This window comes from Carcharhinus amblyrhynchos, unplaced genomic scaffold (assembly GCF_965287045.1).
Source record: "Carcharhinus amblyrhynchos unplaced genomic scaffold, sCarAmb.v2.hapA scaffold_43, whole genome shotgun sequence".
Lineage (NCBI taxonomy): Eukaryota > Metazoa > Chordata > Chondrichthyes > Carcharhiniformes > Carcharhinidae > Carcharhinus > Carcharhinus amblyrhynchos.
The window spans coordinates 394585-415092 of NW_027649784.1; the positions used below are offsets into that span (position 1 = coordinate 394585).

The window sequence follows — 20508 nt, forward strand, 5'->3', positions numbered from 1 at the left end:
GTCACCCCTCAGTGTCAGAGGGATGAACCAGGGTAAATAAATCATGAGTTACAGCAATAGGGCCTGGGCGGGGTTGGTGTCGGTGCAGACTCGAAGGGCCAAAAGGCCTCTTTCTGCACTGCAGGGATTCTGTGAAAATGTTATTACTTTTCAGATCGTCACTTGTATCATGAGCTGAACATTACAGGGCTGGGTGACAATGAGGACTTTTACAAGCGCCGTGGTTTTTTTTTACTGCATTTTGTACTGAAGGCTCTTTCGTACCTGCCAAGCTGAAAGCATCACCTTTTCCATAAATCACCAGTCACAACGGAACAATCCGAACACGTGCACACAATCCAAGTGATGAAAGTAAGCCAGCCATCCTCTCTTGGTCTTTTTTCTGGCCCAGAGGCAATTTGGCTTCTGTTCAAGAGAGAATTTGCAAAGGCAACAGTAATTGAAGAAAAACTTGTATTTACACACTACCCTCATATACTCATGGTGTCCCAAAATAACATATAGGCCGTGATTCTCCCTGCTAGTTTTTTGGCAGTCCGGGCCAGGAGATTTGCGTGTGCCGGCTGATTCATAGGATTTGTACGCGCGCTCCCAGCGATGGATATCTGGCGCGGTCGGGACCACACTGGAAACTGGCGAGAACACCAGGTAGGTGATCTTAATCTTATTTTAATGTGATTTGAGTGTCATTATCGGGCCCAGGACTGAATTCTCCAGGCCCAATAGCATCTCCCACTCCCCTTCAGTGCAATGTCACTCCAGCGAAGTTTAGAGTTGCTCCCCATTTTACGAGGAACTAGTGGGAGACCCTGCTAAAGTGAAGTGGGGGGGGGGGGGGCCACAATTGGGGCGTCCCCAGGGGGTCAGGCAGTGGTGCCCCCTGAGCATGAGAACCTGGACAGTGCCAGCCTGTGTCCCCTGGCACTGCCCAGATGCCCAGAGCCAGACGGGGCAACCTGGCACTGCCCAGGGGCACCACAGCAGTGTCAAGAGCCTTAGGGGCAATCAATGAGGCTGAGGGGGTCCCGCTGCCACTTTGCCATTGGGAATGTTTGGAACTGGAGGGAAGCCAGCGATTGGGGCAGGCTGGGGGAGCTGGAATTGGAGCTGGCCCGGGAATGCTTGAGGGATGGACAATGCTGGACATTGGGACACTCCTGGACTCGGGGTGGGGGGGGGGGGTGGATTTGGACTGGCCCGAGAATGCTTGTGGGGGCTGCGATCAGGCAGTGGGGGTGGGGGGGTTGCTGGACGCGCCCCGGGCTGGCCAGAAAACACAGGCCAGCTCAGAGGCTCAGAACTGTCAGCCCCCGGTGCGAATAAGTCCGCCCCCCCCACTGAACTTTTAATGATATTCACGACTGTGACCTCTGCATTGCACAGAGTGTGGGAGATATGCGTCTGAACTCCCAGTGGAAAAAAAATCGTGATTTACACCAGTTTTCCCACAAATTCAGCACTTAGAACTTTTTTTTTGGGACAATTGACCCCATCGTCACTGCTGTTAATGTGGGCAGATGTTGCCACCTTTTTTGAAAGGAATGTTCTTAGGATGTGAGCGTTGCTGGTGAAGCCAGCATTTAGTGTCCCTCCCTGAGGTCAATTCAGAGGACAGTTCAGAGTGACCCACAGCGCTCCGACTCAGTCACAGTCCAGACCAGTTAAGGGCAGCAGATTTCCGTCCCCGAAAGACGTTATTGAACCACTGAATTTTTTAAAATGCAGTTCAGTCATTTCATGGGAACATAGGAAGTAGGAGCAGAACTAGAACTGCTGAACCAGTAATCCAGAGACCCAGGGTAACAACCTGGGGACCTGGGTTCAAATCCCACTGTGGCAGATGATGAAATTTGAATTCAATAGAAATCTGGAATTTAAAAAAAACCTAAAAAAAGTCAAATCATGATTGTGAAATGATTGTCATAAAAAAATCCATCTGGTTCACTAATGTCCTTTAAAGCTAATTTATTAGTCACAATGAAGTTACTGTGAAAATCCCTCGAGTCGCCACACTCCGGCACCTGTTTGGGTCAATGCACCCTACGGAAGGACATTCTTACCCGGTCTGGCCTACATGTGACTCCAGATCCACAGCAATGTGATTATGTCTCAAATGCTCTTAGGGGTGGACAACAAATGTGGCCCAGCCACCGACAGTCACACCCCATGAACAAATTAAAAAAAGGCAAATTCAACCCTTCGAGCCTGCTCCACCATGCAGTCAGATCATGGCTGATCTCTCCCTGGTCTCAAAACCACCTCTTCCCCATCTCCCTTTAACTCATTTTTAAAATCAGAAATATATCCACCTCCTCCTTGAAACCATTCAATGATTTGCACTCCACCGTGCTATGGGGCAACGAGTTCCACAAATTCACCCCACCTCTAGTTCCCCCTCATCTCAATTTTAAATCTACTGCCTTGCAACCTCTACCCTGTGACCTCTTGTTCGAGACTGCCCCACACTGGGGAAACGTTTGGTCTACATTCAATCCCTTTTAGAATTTTACATACCTCTCATCCTTTTAAACTCAGCAAGTACAAGCCCAAACTAATCTCTCCTCATGCATCAACTCCTTCATAGAATCCCTCCAGTGCAGAAGGAGGCCAGTCGGCCATCAAGTCTGCACCGACCAGAATCCCACCCAGGCCCTATCCCCATAACCCCATGCACTTACACTAGCTAGTCTCCCTAACACTAAGAGGCAATTTAGCATGGCCAATCCACCTCACCTGCACATCTTTGGACACTAAGGGGCAATTTACATGGCCAATCCACCTAACCCACACATCTTTGGACTGTGGGAGGACCCGGAGGAAACCCATGCAGACATGGGGAGAGAGTGTGCAGACTACACACAAACACTGACAAGCCAGGAATTGAATCCAGGTCCCTGGTGCTGTGAGGCAGCAGTGCCAACCACTGTGCCAGCCTGCTGCCCCCAATGGCACGGTGGCACATCCTCTGAACTGCCTCCAATGACACCACATCCTTCCTCAAATAAAGACAACGAGATTAGACACAAAATTCCAGATGTGGCCTCACCAAATCCCTATATGACTGCAACATAGAATCATAGAAACCCTACAGTGCAGAAAGAGGCCATTGGGCCCATCGAGTCTGCACCAACACAATCTCCCACCCAGGCCCTACCCCCATATCCCTACATATTTACCCGCTAATCCCTCGAACCTCTACATCGCAGGACGCTAAGGGGGCAATTTTTAAGCATGGCCAATCAACCTAATCTGCACATCTTTGGACTGTGGGAAGAAACCAGAGCACCCGGAGAAAACACGTGTAGCCACGGGGAGAATGTGCAAACTCCACACAGGCAGTGACCCAAGCTGGGAATCGAACCCAAATCCTTGGAGCTGTGAAGCAGCTAACCACTGTGCCAACGTGCCACCCAAAACCTCTCTACTTTTATACTGCAGTCCCTTTGCAATAAATGCCAACATCCCACTTGTTTTTTTTTTTATTACCTGCTGCAACTGCACACCAACTTTCTGCAATTCATGGACACAGGCACCCAGATCCCTCTGCCTAGACGCATTTTGAATCTGCTTTCCATTTTAGGAGCAATTTGCCTTTCTACTTTTTCCAGCTAAAATGGTTAACCTCTCACTCATCCATATTAAACTCCATCACAATTACAATTATTAAGACCAGCTGCCATGGTAGGATTTAAACTCTCATCTCCACAGCTTTAGTCTGGGCCACTAGATTGCTGGCCAAGTAACATTCCCACCACGCTAGCATCCACCAGGACAGAGCAAGGTCCCACAAACGCCAACTGGATAGATAACTATTGAATCTGTTCTGGTAGTAACAATCAAGAGATAAACAGTGACCAGGATATCAGTAGAACTCCCCTTTTCCTCTTTGTGCAGCCTCACGGAATCTTGTGTGCCTGCCTGTCGAGAAACCTTCATTTAACATCCCCTCCCGGAGACAGCACCTCAATCTGTGCACCATCATGTCAGCCTGATCCCCTGTGCTCCAGGGAATCTAGAGGTGGAATCTTGCAGTCCTGCTAGCGGCAGGAAGTTGGGGAGTGGGCTGAGGAAATTTAATTTGATGAGGCTAAAAATCATTTTTTTAAATTCATTCATGGGGCAGCGTTTATTGCCTATCCCTAATTGCCTCGAGTCAACCCCATTGCTGTGGCTCTGGAGTCACACGTAGGCCAGACAGGGTAAGGATGGTAGATTTCCTTCCCTAAAGGGGACATGAGTGAACCAGATGGGTTTTTCCAACAATGGGTCATCAGTAGATTCTTAATTCCAGATTATTTAAAAACTGAATCCAAATTCCATCTTCTGCCATGGTGGGATTTGAACCCAGGTCCCCAGAACATTTCTGGATTAATAGTCCAGTGATAATACCACTGGGCCATTGCCTCCCCTGGTGAACCACCTCCAAGCCAGGAATCGAACCCAGGTCCCTTGCGCTGAGAGACAGCAGCGCTAACCCACTGTGCCCCTGTGCTGCCCCAGGGGAGCCTTTCACCTCAGGGCAGCACAGTGGTTAGCACTGCTGCTTCACAGCAAGAAGTCTCACAACACCAGGTTAAAGTCCAAAGTTATTTGGTAGCAAAAGCCACTAGCTTTCGGAGCACTGCTCCTTCGTCAGGTAAATGGGGACTGACTTACCTGACGAAGGAGCAGCGCTCCGAAAGCTAGTGGCTTTTGCTACCAAATAAATCTGTTGGACTTTAACCTGGTGTTGTGAAACTTCCTACTGTGTTTATCCCAGTCCAACGCCAGCATCTCTACATCATGACTGCCAGCTTCACAGTGCCAGGACCCAGGGACTTTCAAAAGATTGTCTTTTCATTGGTCTTTTACTTTGATTCCCAATGGTAGGACCAATTCTGCTCTCAGGACTTTAGAAAAAAGGGGGAGGGGGGGTGTGGGGGGTTGAGTTTCCCCCAATGACCGTTGTCAGGAAGTCCTTTTTGCATGCATTAGCAGATCATGTGCGCCCCTCAAAAGGCCACTGCACCAGAATTAAGTTCCCCTCCCAAAGAGAAATGAAATGTTCACTTTTACGCCTGCACATCAAAAAAGCAACATTGTGGGAAAGCAGCCAGTGCATCGATGATTACACAAATACACGGGAAAATACATCATTTTGGATTCGTGGTGCAAAAAAAGGCAGAAACTAAACTCCTGGAAATCAGGCCCACAGTGGGTCAAGACAAGTAAATATGTTTAAATAGTTATAATATTTTAATGGACTTGGAGCTGATCTACAATGATTCAGCTTTTGTATTAAAGGATCTCCCCACCCCCCTTCCAACAACTCACAGAAGATTTGACCAAACCCGTTCTCGTCATTCCTACAATGCTTTTTAACAAGTTAAGCAATAACAAAGATCTGAGGCGTAATAGTTGACAGAGCTCAAAAGGCATGAAACGCTTGTGACCCATATTCACAGAAACAATACTCTTAACGACAGCCATTGATAAACAGCCACTTAGATCTGTCATACTCAAAGTGACCCCTCGGGTGCGGTTGTGTCTCTCTTGCTCTCTCATCCTCAAGTCCAAAAAATTGCAAGTCCTTATACCCCGAGCGGGTGGGTTGCCACCGTCCCTTTGGCTGCCCAGGCAATGTAGAGTTGGACAAGTTAGCTTTCCTCTTGAACATTATATTCCAAAACGCACCAAACCATCCCTCTTCTGTTCCCTTTCATTTCTTTTTCTTCTCTCTCTCTCTTCCTGCTCCTGTTGGTACTATACAGTGTTGTGCTTAGAATGCAAAGGTTACAGCGTATAATCTGCATCGGAAGTCCTTTCACAGTCTGCTGTGTTCACCCAGGGATATCAGCTTGTCGCCAGGTTGCAGGCTTCTGTGTCGAGGAAAAACAGTCTGACTTTCCCTTGTAAGAAATTTAAATACACTTGAAAAATGGTTCGCAGTGTTCTCGTGTTAAAGGTGGTCTGTAACTGCCGTTCCCAATTGAGGGTATCCTGTGCAAAAGCAAAAGATAACTTAATTAAGCAGCCAACAGCGTGAGACAGAGAGAGAGAGAGAGAGTGTATTGTGTAAGTACCTACAGTTTTAGTTTAGTTTAGTTATCAGTGTCACAAGTCGGCTTACATTAACACAGCAATGAAGTTGTTGTGAAAGTCCCCTAGTCGCCACAGTCTGGTGCCTGTTCGGGAACATAATGAAAAACTACAGCACAAACAGGCCCTTCGGTCCACACGTTGCGCCGATCTTATCGCTACCTTCCAGGCTTCCGTATAATCCTCAATCCTACTAAGTCCCATGTACTCATCCAGAAGTCTCTTAAAAGACCCGATCGAATCTGCCTCCACCACCACCGGCGGCAGCCGATTCCACACACCCACCACCCTCAGTGAAAAACTTACCCCTGACATCTCCTCTGTACCTACTCCCCAGCACCTTAAACCTGTGTCCTCTTGTGGCAGCCATTTCAGCCCTGGGAAAAAGCCTTTGAGAATTCACCAGATCAATACCCCTCAACACTGAGGGAGAATTTGGCACTAACCAGCAGACTGCAGAAGGAAACTCGAGCACCCAAAGGAAACCCACGCAGACACGGGAAGAACATGCAGACTCCACATAGACAGTGACCCAAGCTGGGAATCAAACCCCAGGTCCCTTGCACCGTGAGGCAGTGGCGCTAACCCCTGTGCCACCGTGCCACATCTTGGTTCACTGAACCTGTAATATTGTGCCATGATGGAATTCAGGTCAACTCCCTACCCCCCACCCCGGCCCCTCGGTCTCAGTGACCCAACAAAACCAATGGAATGCATGCATGTTTGGTGTTGGTGGGTGGAGAGGGGACGAGACTGGGTCTATTTGAATAGGAAATTGGAAAGCCATTTGGCAGATTAAAAAGCCACCAGGGGAATAAGAGATGGGGCAATGTTGCCACTTCTGCATTCTACTTTAAATACTTTATATCCTGTCCATTTCTAATGTAACAGCGCATCTTCAAACTTTGAGTGAAATACGGAGGACCTCCTATCCCAGACATTGTAAGGAGTCTCAACACCAGGTTAACGTCCAACAAATTTATTTGATATTAAACGCACAAGCTTTCAGGGTTTGCCCCTTCGTCAGAACTCTCCACTCACCTGACGAAGGGGCAACCCCGAAAGCTTGTGGGTTTAATATCAAATAAACTTGCTGGACGTTAACCTGGTGTTGTGAGGCTTCTTACCCCAGTCCAACGCCGGCATCTCCACATCATGATCCCGGACACCAGCCAGAGGAAATCTTCTTTGTGCCCCAAGCAAGGGCAATGTTCTTCCCTTCCTTCCCTCCCTGCATCGTCTGCAGATGCTAACACATGCTTTCTGCAAAGTTACGACGCTTGTGTAATTTGGTGCCCCAGAACAAGACCCGGGAGAAAACGGAAGCAACAGTTCAACTCATCATCGAGTTTGGATCTTTTGCTCTCTGCTAGCAAGGTCACGTCCGAGATGGGGGAACTGTGCATTGGAACAGCAAAGTGACAAGAACCAGACAGCTGCAATAACTGGCAAAGATGATAAACAGTGTCTTTTGGCATCCATAGCCAGCCTGTTATAGCTGCAAACTGCACTCGCCACATAGTCTGAGCATCCATCCCCTGTAAGCACCTTCCCTCAAAAGCAGAATATTAAATCCTACTTGGCCATGGTCGCTTAATAAATATTAGGCTTTTACAAAAGCATACTAAGCAACAATAAGGAGGACATTTATAAAGACCATAAGATATAGCAGCAGACTTAGGCCATTCAGCCCATCGAGTCTACTCCCCCATTCAAAAGGGGTTGAGAAACAGATCAGCCATTCAATTGTGACTGATACATTTCTCAAACCCATTCTCTCACCTTTTCCCCACATCCTTTGATCCCCTTACCAATCAAGAACCTATCTATCCCTGTCTTAAAAGGCACTCAATGACCCGGCCTCCTCTGTGGCAAATTCCACAGATTTACCCCCATCCCCAGCGGAAGAAATTCCCCCTCATCTCAGTTCTAAAGGGTCATCCCTTTACTCCAAGGCTGTGCCCTCGGACCCCAGCCTGTCCTACTAATGGGAACATCCCCAGCCCCCCATCCCCAATGTTCACTCTATCCAGGCCTTTCCGTATTCTGCAAGTTTCAATGCGATTGCCCCATAATCCTTCTAAACTCCATCGAGTACAGACCCAGAGTCCTCAAACAATCCTCAAACATCAAGCCTTTCATTCCCAGGATCATTCTCGTGAACCTCCTCTGGACCCTCTCTGGGGCCAGCACATCCACTACTTTCTCAGAAGACTAAGGAAATTTGGCATGTCAGCCAAGACTCTCACCAACTTTTACAGATGCACCATAGAAAACATTTTTTCTGGTTGTATCACAGCTTGGTATGGCTCCTGCTCTGCCCAAGACCGCAAAGAACTACAAAAGGTCGTGAATGTAGCCCAATCCATCATGCAAACTAGCCTCCCATCCATTGACTCTGTCTACACTTCCTGCTGCCTCGGGAAAAGCAGCCAGCATAATTAAGGACCCCATGCACCTCACACATTCTCTCTTCCACCTTCTTCCTTCAGGAAATCGATTCAAAAGTCTGAGGTCACGTATCAATCAACTCGAGAACAGCTTCTACTGTGCTGTTGTCAGACTTTTGAATGGAGCTACCTCGCATTAAGTTGACCTTTCTCCACACCCTAGCTGTGACTGTAACGCTACATTCTGCACTCTCTTGTTTCCTTCTCTATGAAGAGTTTGTTTTGTCTGTATAGCTTGCAAGAAACAATACTTTTCACTGTATCCCAATACATGTGAGAATAATAAATGAAATCAAATCCTTCATTAGATACGCCCAAAATTACTCACAATATTCCAAATGTGGTTTGATCAGAGCCTTATAAAGCCTCAGTAGTACATCCTTGCCTTTGTATTCTAATCCTCTCAAAATGAATGCTAACATTGCATTTGCCTTCTTAACTACCAACTCAACCTGCAAGTTAATCTTAAGAGATCCTAAACTAGGACAATATATATGTTATATGTCAAAAACTCACAGGATCACCTACTGGGGAATATCTTGTAACAGGCGATTGTTTACAGAGAGGATTTCCATTCTCAAGTAAAGACTTGCATTTATATAGCACCTTTCCTGACCAACAAAGCCCCCTCCTCGAAGTGTAGTCACGAAGTCAATAGCAATGATAGCACGAGAAGTTTATTTATTAATCACAAGTAAGGTTTACATTAACACTGCAATGAAGTTACTGTGAAAATCCCCTAGTCACCACACTCCGGCACCCGTTCAGGTGCACTGAGGGAGAATTTAGCACGGCCAATGCACCCTAACCAGCATGTCTTTCAGTCTGTGGGAGGAAACCAGAATGCCCAGAGGAAACTCACACAGACACAGGGAGAACGTGCAGACTCCACACAGACAGTGACCCAAGCTAGGAATCGAACCCTGGCACTGTGAGGCAGCAGCGCTAACAGTGGCTGGCTGCCTCACAGCACGAGGGACTGGGGCTCAATTCTCGGCTCAGGTCACTGTCTGTGCAGAGTCTGCACGTTCTCCCCGTGTCTGCGTGCGTTTCCTCCGGGTGCTCCGGTTTCCTCCCAGTCTGAAAGATGTGCTGGTTGGGGTGCATTGACCCGAACAAGTTCTGGAGTGTGGCGACTAGGGGAATTTCACAGTAACTTCATTGCAGTGTTAATGTACGCCTTACTTGTGACGAATAAAAAAAAAACTTTAATGACTGTGCCACTGAGCCTCCAGTTAGTGACTGTAGACACAGGACTGATGAATAAATTCAAAGTGTGAACTTGTCACACCAAATGTGAACAAACCAAAATCTTTCTGCTTCATTGCCATTTCCGAGGCCTCACTTTTCACTGTTACTACCCAAAGCCAGTTGTCCCTTCTTAATTAAAACCCTATGTCCCCTCGGCACACACTCACTCTGCCCTTCTGAACATAACTCACCTGTCTACTCTTACAATGATGCTAATTGGGCAGGCAAGTGTTTTATTTTAGAAATGCTTATACTCACTGTTTAGTAGACTTCTAACCTTTCACAGATCCAGATCTACATCCACAAAAAACAGATGGGAATTTTGTACCTGACCTAATTACAGCACATATTGATAAAGATGAGTCAGATTTTGGGAAGTTACACTGTCCCACACAGCTAAAACAACTAATTGTCCTGACCTCCTGTGGCTTCGTGTTGCGTTCACACCAGGTTCCACTGCTGCCACCCTCACAGTCCTGACACTGAGTGCCAATGAGTGTTAAGGGGGTCCATCTTCTTCCGTCGGCAAAGAGATCGGACAAAAGTCTGAGGTCGTGTACCAACCGACTCAAGGACAGCTTCTCTGTTGCTATCGAATGGACTTATCTTGCACAAAGTAGATCTTTCACGACACCCTTGCTATGACTGTAACACTACATTCTGCACTCTCTCCTTTCCTTCTCCCCTATGTACTCTATGAACGGTGTGCTTTGTCTGTATAGCGTGCAAGAAACAATACTTCTCACTGTATCGCAATACATGTGACAATAATAAATCAAATCAAACTCAGAAGTGAGACCTGGGAGTATCTGTACATAAATCATGAAAGATGGCAGGACAGGTGGAAAGGATAATTAATAAAACGTATAGTATTCTAGGCTTTATTGATAGGATCACAGTGTACAAGAACACGGAGGCTATGCTGAACTTATACAAGGCAGTGATTAAACCTCAGCTGGAATACTGTGCATAGTTCTGGCTGCCACACTGAGGTCATGTACCAACCAACTCAAGAACAGCTTCTTCCCTGCTGCTGTCAGACTTTTGAATGGACCTACCTTGCATTAAGCTGATCTTTCTCTGCACCCTAGCTATGACTGTAACACTACATTCTGCACCCTCTCCTCTCCTCCTCTCTGAACAATATGCTCTGTCTGTATAGCACGCAAGAAACAATACTTCTCACTGCATCCCAAATCATGTGTCAATAATAAATCAACTCCTTCTCCCCTATGTACTCTGTGAACAGTATGCTTTGTCTGTACAGTGCATAAGAAACAATACTTTTCACTACTTTAAATCAAATCATATCGGAGTCAGATGGGTAGATTCTTGATTAGGGAAAAGCAGCCAGCATAATCAAGGACTCCACACACCCCGGACATTTTCTCTTCCACCTTCTTCTGTTGGGGAAAAGATAGAAAAGTCTGAGGTTACCTACCAGCTGACTCAAGATCAGCTTCTATCCTGCTGCTGTCAGACTTTTGAATGGTCCTACTTTATATTAAGTTGATCTTTCTCTACACCCTAGCTATGACTATAACACTACATTCTGCACTCTCTCCTTTCCTTCTCCCCTATGTACTCTATGAATAGTATGCTTCGTCTGTGTAGCGCACAAGAAACAATACTTTTCACTGTATCCCAATACATGTGTCAACAATAAATCAAATCAAATCCTTCTCCCCCATGTACTCTATGAATGGTATGCTTTGTCTGTATAGTGTGCAAGAAACAATTCATCTTACTGTATCCCAATACATGTGACAATAATAAATCAAATCCTTCTTCCCTTTGTACTCTACGAATGGTATGCTGTGTCTGTGTAGCGCGCAAGAAACAGTACTTTTCAATGTACGCTGATACATGCAACAGTAATAAATCAAGTCAAAATCAGATCAAAATCAATGCATTGGAGAGAGTGCAGAAGTGGTTCCAGGGATGCCAAGCTTCAGTTATGAGGATAGATTGGAGAGGTTGGGCTGTTTTCCTTGGAGATAAGGAGGCTGAGAGGAGATTTTATAGAGATGCTCAAATTCACGAGGGGGCTGGAGAGAGTGGCTAGGGAGAAACTGTTCCCATTTGTAGGAGTATCAAGAACAAGGTGGCATTGGTTTGAAGTGATTTGCAAAGAAAGCAAGTGGTTTGGGTTTGGAATGCACTGAGTGGAAACGTAGTGGAGGCAGGTTCAATCGAGACATTCGAGAGAACATTTGATGGTTATTTGATTGGAATCAACACGCAGTGGTAAAGGGAAAAGATAGGGACACTGAAGTGTCTGTTGAAGAGTTGGTGCAGATGCAATGGGCTGAATGGCCTCCTTCTGCACCATAACACTTCTGTATTTCTGCATCGTTCTCACTTGCCCTCCTATCCGCCCATTATCTAACTGCGTAACACAGGACCTTTATCCCACAGGGAGTCAGTCATCAACTGCTCATACCTCTCAACCTGCGAGCTTGGAAACCAGAAAAACGTAGATCCAAAAAAACGCAATGTCTTTATACTACCCTCTGTGATGTGCCAAATAATTACACAACCAATTCCTTTTTGTATTAACATCAGTGGCTGCACCCTGGTCTTGGAGTCTGATGGTTAAGGGTTTAAACTCCACTCTAAGTCTTTAGGGCAGGGAAATTAGTTCTGTATCTAACCAACACACTAAAACTTTGCTGTTTGGTCAGATCTTGCTGAGTGCAAACTTGCTGTTACACATAGCGCAGAGTCGCTGAGCAGAAACTGATAGCCAAGTTACGCACACGAGTATGGCCTCAACCAGGATCTTGGGTTCATGTCACACTATCTGTAACCTCCATGACTTGCCTGGGCTTGCAAAATCTCACTAACTGTACTGTCTGGAGACAATACACATCTCTTTAACCTATGCTAATGCTATCTCCATTCACATTGTTGCACCTTTAAGACTTGATTAGCTGATTAGCTATAAAGACTGGCATTCTAATCAGTATTCTGTAAACTGTGTGCGCCTTTATATGCCCTGTTTGTGATCAGAACTCTGCACTTGCCTGACGACAGAACAGCATTCCGAAAGCTAGTGGCGTTTACTATCAAATAAACCTGTTGGACTTTAACCTGGTGTTGTGAGACTTCTTACTATACATAGTGATCACCATACTTAAGAATAATGCACGTAATTTGGAACAGTTTGTTTCTGAGCTGCCAGAAATTGTATATATACTATAGCAATTCTATATATAATATATAATACAGATATATGCTATATATATATATATATTCAAGTGGCTTTGGTTTACATTTTCAAACAGGGGTCTTAACCCTAATGCCATTTTGGTGGGCTGTAACAAGTTTAAAGTTTATTTATTAGTCACAAGTAAGGCTTACATTAACAATGCAATGTTTTAAATCTTGAAGGGAAGCTGAGGAGAAAGTCTGTCAGCAATGTAGAAAGCGCACAGTTTGCTGCACTGATGAGAAAACTCATCAGTGCAGCAAACTAAAACACCAAGCACAGAATCGGAAAGGACAAAGGTAAATTCTTCCAAAATCACTTTTGTCCTCGTGCTAGCTGATGCTTCGATGTTTAAGGTGCATTGCGTGCATGCGCACACGCAAAAGGGCAAAAGATAGTCTCTTCTCCTCAGGGACATGTGTGCGGTGAGGTCTGATGGAGCAGAGAAGGTCAAGGGGAGTTCAGTGGTGATGTTGAAGATGACAAATGGCTGGGACAAAAGTGAATATGGGTGGCCCAGTGAGTTAGCCCTGCTGCCTCACAGCGCCCAGAGACCCAGATTCGTTTCCCAGCTTGGGTCATTGTGCAAACTCCACACAGACATTCTTCCCCTTATCTGCGTGGGTTTCCTCCGGGTGCTCCGGTTTCCTCCCACTGTCTGAAAGATGTGCTGGTTCGGGTACATTGGCCGTGCCAAATTCTCCCTCAGTGTTACTGAACAGTCGCCAGAGTGTGGCAACTAGGGGATGTTCACAGTAACTTCATTGCAGTGTTAATGTAAGCCGATTTGTGACACAAATAGATAGATAACAATATTTATTTATTTATTTAAGTTCCCCTAGTTGTTATACTCCAGCGCCTGTGTGGGTCAATGCACCTAACATTAAACCCTTAACCTTCAGATGCCAAGACTACGGGGCAGCCACTGATGTTACTACAAAAAGGAATTGATTGTGTAATTATGTGGGGCACCATAGAGGGTACTATAATGGCTGTATGCGACACAAGCTAAGGCTCAACGTAACAACAAAACACAATGAGGTGACGAAGAAACTGTGTGGGGTGAAAATTGGGCTGTCACACGTATCAGTTGGGAGGGGGCATGGTGGTTAGCATTGCTGCCTCACAACTGTGTGCAATCTCCCCCTGTCTGCGTGGGTTTCCTCTGGGTGCTCCAGTTTCTTCCCACAGCCTGAAAGATGTGTTGGTTGGGTGCATTGGCCGTGCTAAATTCTCCCTCAGTCTGTACCTTTGAGACTTGATTACCTGTAAAGGCTCGCACTCCAACCATTATTTTGTAAGCTGAGTTTCTGTCTTTATATGCCCTGCTTGTGACTGAACTCCCATTTACCTGATGAAGCAGCAGCGCTCCAAAAGCTAGTGGCTTGTGCTACCAAATAAACCCATTTGTCTTTAACCTGGTGTTGTGAGACACGAACGGGCGCCAGAGTGTGGCGACTAGAGGATTTTCACAGCAACTGCACTGCAGTGTTAATGTAAGCTGACTTGTGACGCTAATAAATAAGCTTTAATTTGAAGCTGTTATCTTTAGGATGGTTTCCCTTGCATTTATTTGGCATCTTCCTAATGTCACCGAGATCCCCAAGGCACCTTACGCGATGCCTTAATCTTTTGCAGTGATTGTTGCCCGAGTGTTATATCCTACACAAACATCTCTGGCTTCTATTTTCACGAGATGCCGGCGTTGGACTGGGGTAAAAACAATAAGTCTCACCACACCAGATTTATTTGATAGCAAAAGTCACTAGCTTTTGGAGCGCTACCCTTACAGGCGAGTGGGAGCTCTGTGCACAAACAGGGCATATAAAGACACAAACTCAATTTACAACATTGGTTGGAATGCAAGTCTTTACAGGTAATCAAGTCTCAAAAGGTACAGACTTAAAGAAGCAGTGCTCCAAAAGCTAGTGGCTTGTGCTACCAAATAAACCTGTTGGACTTTAACCTGGTGTTGTGAGACTTCTTACTGTTCTACTTTCAGCCTTGAGTTGAGTTGAGTTGAGTTAGATTGGGTGGGGGATGGGGGAAGAATGACTGTTGGTCAGGGCAACCTCTCCCCTCTCTCCACCCCCTCCTCCCCTACCAACACGCCCCTGGACTCTTTACCATCCCGATCACTACAGATCAGCAGTAATAGCTTCTTAGCCACCAAGAAGCCACAGCCTTGAAAGCCTGGATTGTGAACTCAAGCTTTAATGCAGAGACCCACAAAATGCTTGACCCAGAGCGAACTACACTGCTGACTGACTGAACTGAGCTCCAAGTTGGGGAGGAGACCTCAAAAGAAAACGAGAGAGAGAGAGAGAGAGAGAGAGAGAGAGAGAGAGAGAGAGAGAGAGAGAGAGAGAGAGAAAAAAAGAGACAGATAATTGACACACGGACATACAAAAAGGATGTGTCCATGACTCAAATTAAAATTTGAAACCAAAGATGCAACTGTATTGTGCTAACCGCGGCCCCAACCACCTGGCAATATTATTTCAGGAAAGCTACTCTATTCACAGAAAGCTGTTCCTCATCCAATAAATTGTTGATTGCGTCCCGAGATCAACATCCTGTGGCTCCGGGGAGACGAGTGACAGGATGGATTACGTGACAGAAAGCAGGAGCAAGGCTCATTATTTTTAGCTATTCCCCTGTCATTTCTCCAGTGTCAATATTTGAAAGGTTGCTGCCGGGTTAAATTGCAAGCATCAATGCGGGATGGGGGGTGGGGGGTGGCGGTGGAGAAAAGGTCTTTATTGGAAAGAGATAAGACAGGGTCACCAAAGGAAGCCGGAAAGCTAAGTAAGCTTGGGGGTGGGGGGGGAAGGTGGGGAGCAGGGAAGTGAGCACCACACTCCATCACTGCAGAATTACCAATCCGGCCAGGATAATTAAAGTCCAAATCCCTAAAGAAGCCAAACCATTCAAAAATCATCAGTAACGATTTGGTGTTGCAGTATTTTTGTTTCCACAGTGAGTATTGGTGACGTGGAAGAGTTCATCAGCCTGACAACATGACAGGGTTGGATTAACATCAGTACAGAGGCAATCACTAACCGGGCACTCCAGCCAACCCAGCATGTTGTTGCAACCACGCAGGTTAATCCAGCCCCTTGCATTGTCATAACTGCTCGCACTCTGGTTATTTACTGCACATCTCCTAATATGATGCTATGCTAACTGCCTTGTCAACTTAGCCATGTATTGCCAAAAGAACTGTTCCTTTTGCCAGTGTCTTTGCTGAAGCCAGCATTTATTGCCCATCCTTAATTGCCCTCCATTTCAGAAGGAGCAGTTAAGAGTCAACCACATTGCTGTGTGTCTGGAATCACCTGTAGACCTGACTGGGTAAGGACGGCAGATTTCGGCAGATAAGGGAATTTCACAGTAACTTCATTGCAGTGTTAGTGTGAGCCTTACTTGTGACTCATAAATAAGCTTTAAAAAACAGATTTCCTTCCTTAAAGGGACGTTGGTGAACCAGATGGGTTTTGGCAATAATTTCTCTGAACTTTTAATTCTAAATTTTTATTCAATTCAAATTGGTTCATCTGCTGTGGCAGGATGTGAGCCCTGGCCCCCAGATCTTTGCTGTAGGTCTCTGGATTATTAGTCCAGGAACAATACCATTACACCATTGCCTCCGCTCTCATCCAAGTGTCCTTATTTAATATGTTCATGGGATGAGTGTGTCATTAGCAAAGTTAATAATTATTGCCCATCCCTAATAGCCCTTGTGGAAGTGATGAAGAACCACTTCATGTCCATGTGGTGTAGATACACCCGTGGCGCTGTGAGGGAGGGAGTGCCAGGATTTTGACCCAGCGATGGCAAAGGAACAGAATATATAGTTCCAAGTCAGGATGGTTTGCGACTTGGAGGAGAATCTGCGGGTAGTGAGTGGCCTCTGCTGCCCTCGCCCCTCTCAGCAGTAGAGGTTGAAGATTTGGAAAGGGCTGTCTGAGAAGCCTTGCCGAGTTCAGCCTCTGAAACACAGACTGCTCAGTCTCTTTTGCCATTAGCTATATCTTTACTTAAGTTCCTAAACACTTACAGCTCAGCATTTCAGCTCAATAAGGTCATTGCCATTCCACTCTGCTTCATCTGACCCCACCAACCCATCCTTTCTCCATCACATGTTTATCACCAGTGTGGAGCCTAGTGTTTCCCACCAGCCAGTGCCATTACTTACTGATCCTATCTCGATTAGTGTTAATGCAGCTCCCTCACACAATCAGATCAGTGCCTCCCCCGAGCCAGTGCACTGTGGACTTAAGAAATAGGAACAGGAATTGAGCCTGCTCTATCATTCAATACAATCAGGGCTGATTTTGGACTTCAACATCATTTTCCACCTGCTCCCTATATCTTTTAATCCCGAGACACCAAAAATCTGTCCGTTCCAGTCTCGAATAAGACCATAAGACATAGGAGCCAAATGAGGCCACTTGCCCATCAAATCTGCTCCACCATTCAATCATGGCTGATATTTTTCTCATCCCCATTCTCCTGCCCCTTTTCCCATAACCTCTGATCCCCGTATTAATCAAGAGCCTATCTACCTCTGCCTTAAAGAGGCTCAGTGACCTGGCCTCCACAGCGGCAGAGTTCCACAGATTCACCACTCTCTGGCTGAAGAAATTCCTCCTCATCTGTTTTAAAGGAGTGTCCCTTTAGCTTGAGGTCATGCCCTCTGGTTCTAGTTTTTCCTACTAGTGGAAACATCTTCTCCACGTTCACTCTATCCTGGCCTCGCAGTATCCTGTAAGTTTCAATAAGATCCCCACCCCACCCTCCATCATCCTTCTAAACGCCAAAGTGTACAGACCCAGAGTCCTCAACCGTTCGTCATAAGAGGAGCTCTTCATTCCAGGGATCATTCTTGCGAACCTCCTCTGGACCCTTTCCAAGGCTGGCACATCCTTCCTTAGAAACGGGGCCCAATCCTCTGGGACAGAGAATTCCAAAAATTCACAGTGAAGAAATTTCTCCTCATCTCAGTTCTAAATGATTGGCCCCTTATCCTGAGGCTGTAACCCTCCCATATTTTAGATTTCCCCACAACAGAAATAATCTTTTTCGGTCTCCACCCCATCAAATCCCTTCAGAATTCTTGTAAGGTTTCAACAAAAGCATTTCTCAGTCTTCTAAACTCGAGAATAGAAGCCCAATTTACTCAGCCTCTCATCATAGGCCAACCCTCTCATCCCAGGGACCACTCTCAATCTCTCCTGATATTAATCCAGATCTCTTATACTGTTGCACTCGCCAATGGTTTACCATTCGGTACATCTCAAATCACTCCTTCCCCCCTCCATCCCCCACAAGTAATAGAATATCACAGAATCTTTACAGTGAAGAAGGTGGCCATTCGGCCCATCAAGTCTACACTGACCACAATCCCACCCACGCCCTATCCCCGTAACCCCACACATTTACGCTGCTACTTCCCCCGACACTACAGTTAATTTAGCATGGCCAATCCACCTAACCTGCACATCTTTGGACCACGGGAGGAAATTGGATCACCCGGAGGAAACCCATGCAGACACGGTGGAGAACGTGCAGACTCCACACAGACAGTGACCCAAGCTGGGAATTGAACCTGGATCCCTGACCCTGTGAGGCAGCAGTGCTAACCACAGTACCACTGTGCCGCCCCACAGTGGTACAGTGGTTAGGGACAATAGTTTTTCATTGATAGCACTTCTGATAGATTGCATTTAAGAAAAAGAATGAGAAATCCAACTGATCGCTGAAAATGATAATGCAGTTGGAGAAGGTAATCAAGGCAGCATTCGGCACGCTTGCCTTCATCGGCCAGGGCATTGGGTTTAAAAATTGACAGGTCATGCTGCAGCTGTATAGAACTTTAGTTAGGCCTCATTTTGAATACTGTATACAATTCTGGTCGCCACACTACCAGAAGGATGTGGAGGCTTGGAGAGGGCACAGAAAAGATTTACCAGGATGTTGCCTGGTCTGGAGGATGTTAAGTTATGAGGAGGGGTTGGGGAAACTTGATTTGCTCTCACTGGAATGACGGAGGTTGAGGGGGCGACCTGATAGAAGTCTACAAGATTATGAGGGGCATGGACAGAGTGGATAGTTAGAAGCTTTTCCCCCAGGGTAGAAAAGTCAAGTACTCAGGGACATAGGTTTAAGGTGCCTGGGGAAAAGTTTAGAGGAGATGTGTGAGGTAAATTTGTTTTACACAGAGGGTAGAGAGTGTCTGGAACGTGCCCGGGGAGGTGGTGGGACCAGGTACGATAGCTACATTTAAGGGGCAAGTAGACCAATACATGTATGGGATGGGAATCGAAGGGTATGATCTCCATAAGTGCACATGGTTTTAGTTTAGGCAGATATCATGATGGGCCCAGGCTTGGAGGGCCAAAGGGCCTGTTCCCGTGCAGCACTGTTCTTTGATACAGCACAAATATTATTGATTCATAAATTTCTATAATTTTATTAATACATTTCTATTGATTAATAAATTCCTCTGCTTTATGCCAAGTTACTCAGGTTACAGATTACAATTAAAAAGTAAAGTAAAAGTTTATTTATTGTCACAAATAAGCTTACATTCACACCATGATAAAGTCACTATGAAAATCCCCTAGTCGCCCCACTCCGACACAGGCCACACGGAGGGAGAATTTAGCATGGCCAATTAAAATAAAAATCAGCAATCCAACTGATACAGAACAAATGTTATTGATTAATAAATTCATCTCATTTTAATATTAATAAGGTTGCCACACTAGTTAGCACTGCTGCCTCACAGCGCCAGGGACCCAGGTTCGATTCCCTGCTTGGGTCATTATCTGTGTGGAGTCTGCATGTTCTCTCCCCGTGTCTGCATGGGTTTTCTCTGGGCGCTCTGGTTTTCTTCCACAGTCTGAAAAATGTACAGATTAGGTGGATTGGCCATGCTAAATTGTCACTTAGTGTCCAAAAATGTGCTGGTTAGGTGGATTTGGCCATGCTAAACTGTCGCTTAGTGTCCAAGGACGTACGCGTTAGGTGGATTGGCCATGCTAAATTGCCCCTTCGTTTCCCAGGATGCATAGGTTAGAGGGATTAGCGGAGTAAATATATGGAGTTACAGGGACATGGCCAAGGTGGGATTGTTGTCAGTGTAGCCTCAATGGGCTGAATGACCTCCTTCTGCACTGTAGGAATTCTATGATTCTATTGTCTGATTCTATACATTTCTAGTGATTTTTAAATTCCTCTGCTTTGTGCCAAATCACTCAAGTTGGAGGCAGACATTACAATTAGTCTCTGTCTCCTCTGGCTCGGAAAGTTTCAGTTTCTGAATGATATCCAAAGCGCTCACAGCATGGACATCGCATGAGAGCAGCACTGTGCTCAGCCGTGATGGCTCCCATAGTCAAACACCCATCAGCACACACAACCAGTTAAGCAAAGTACAGAAGGACTTCATATTGAGCTATGGACTGTGACAGGCATCACTCAATTTTATTGACTACAGGAAGAGGGGGAAAG

At 45.9% G+C, this 20508-nt stretch overlaps 1 protein-coding gene across 1 annotated transcript in view; it reads right to left on the reverse strand.

Moving 5' to 3' along the window:
• Positions 1-5245: 5245 nt before the first annotated feature.
• The window catches only part of epoa (erythropoietin a), a 53455-nt gene continuing 38192 nt past the window's right edge, over positions 5246-20508 (reverse strand). The window contains exon 5 of the mRNA XM_080181846.1: positions 5246-5979. Coding sequence (XP_080037972.1) covers positions 5833-5979 — 147 coding nt within the window. The 3' untranslated portion in view covers positions 5246-5832. The remainder of the gene's footprint in view (positions 5980-20508) is intronic.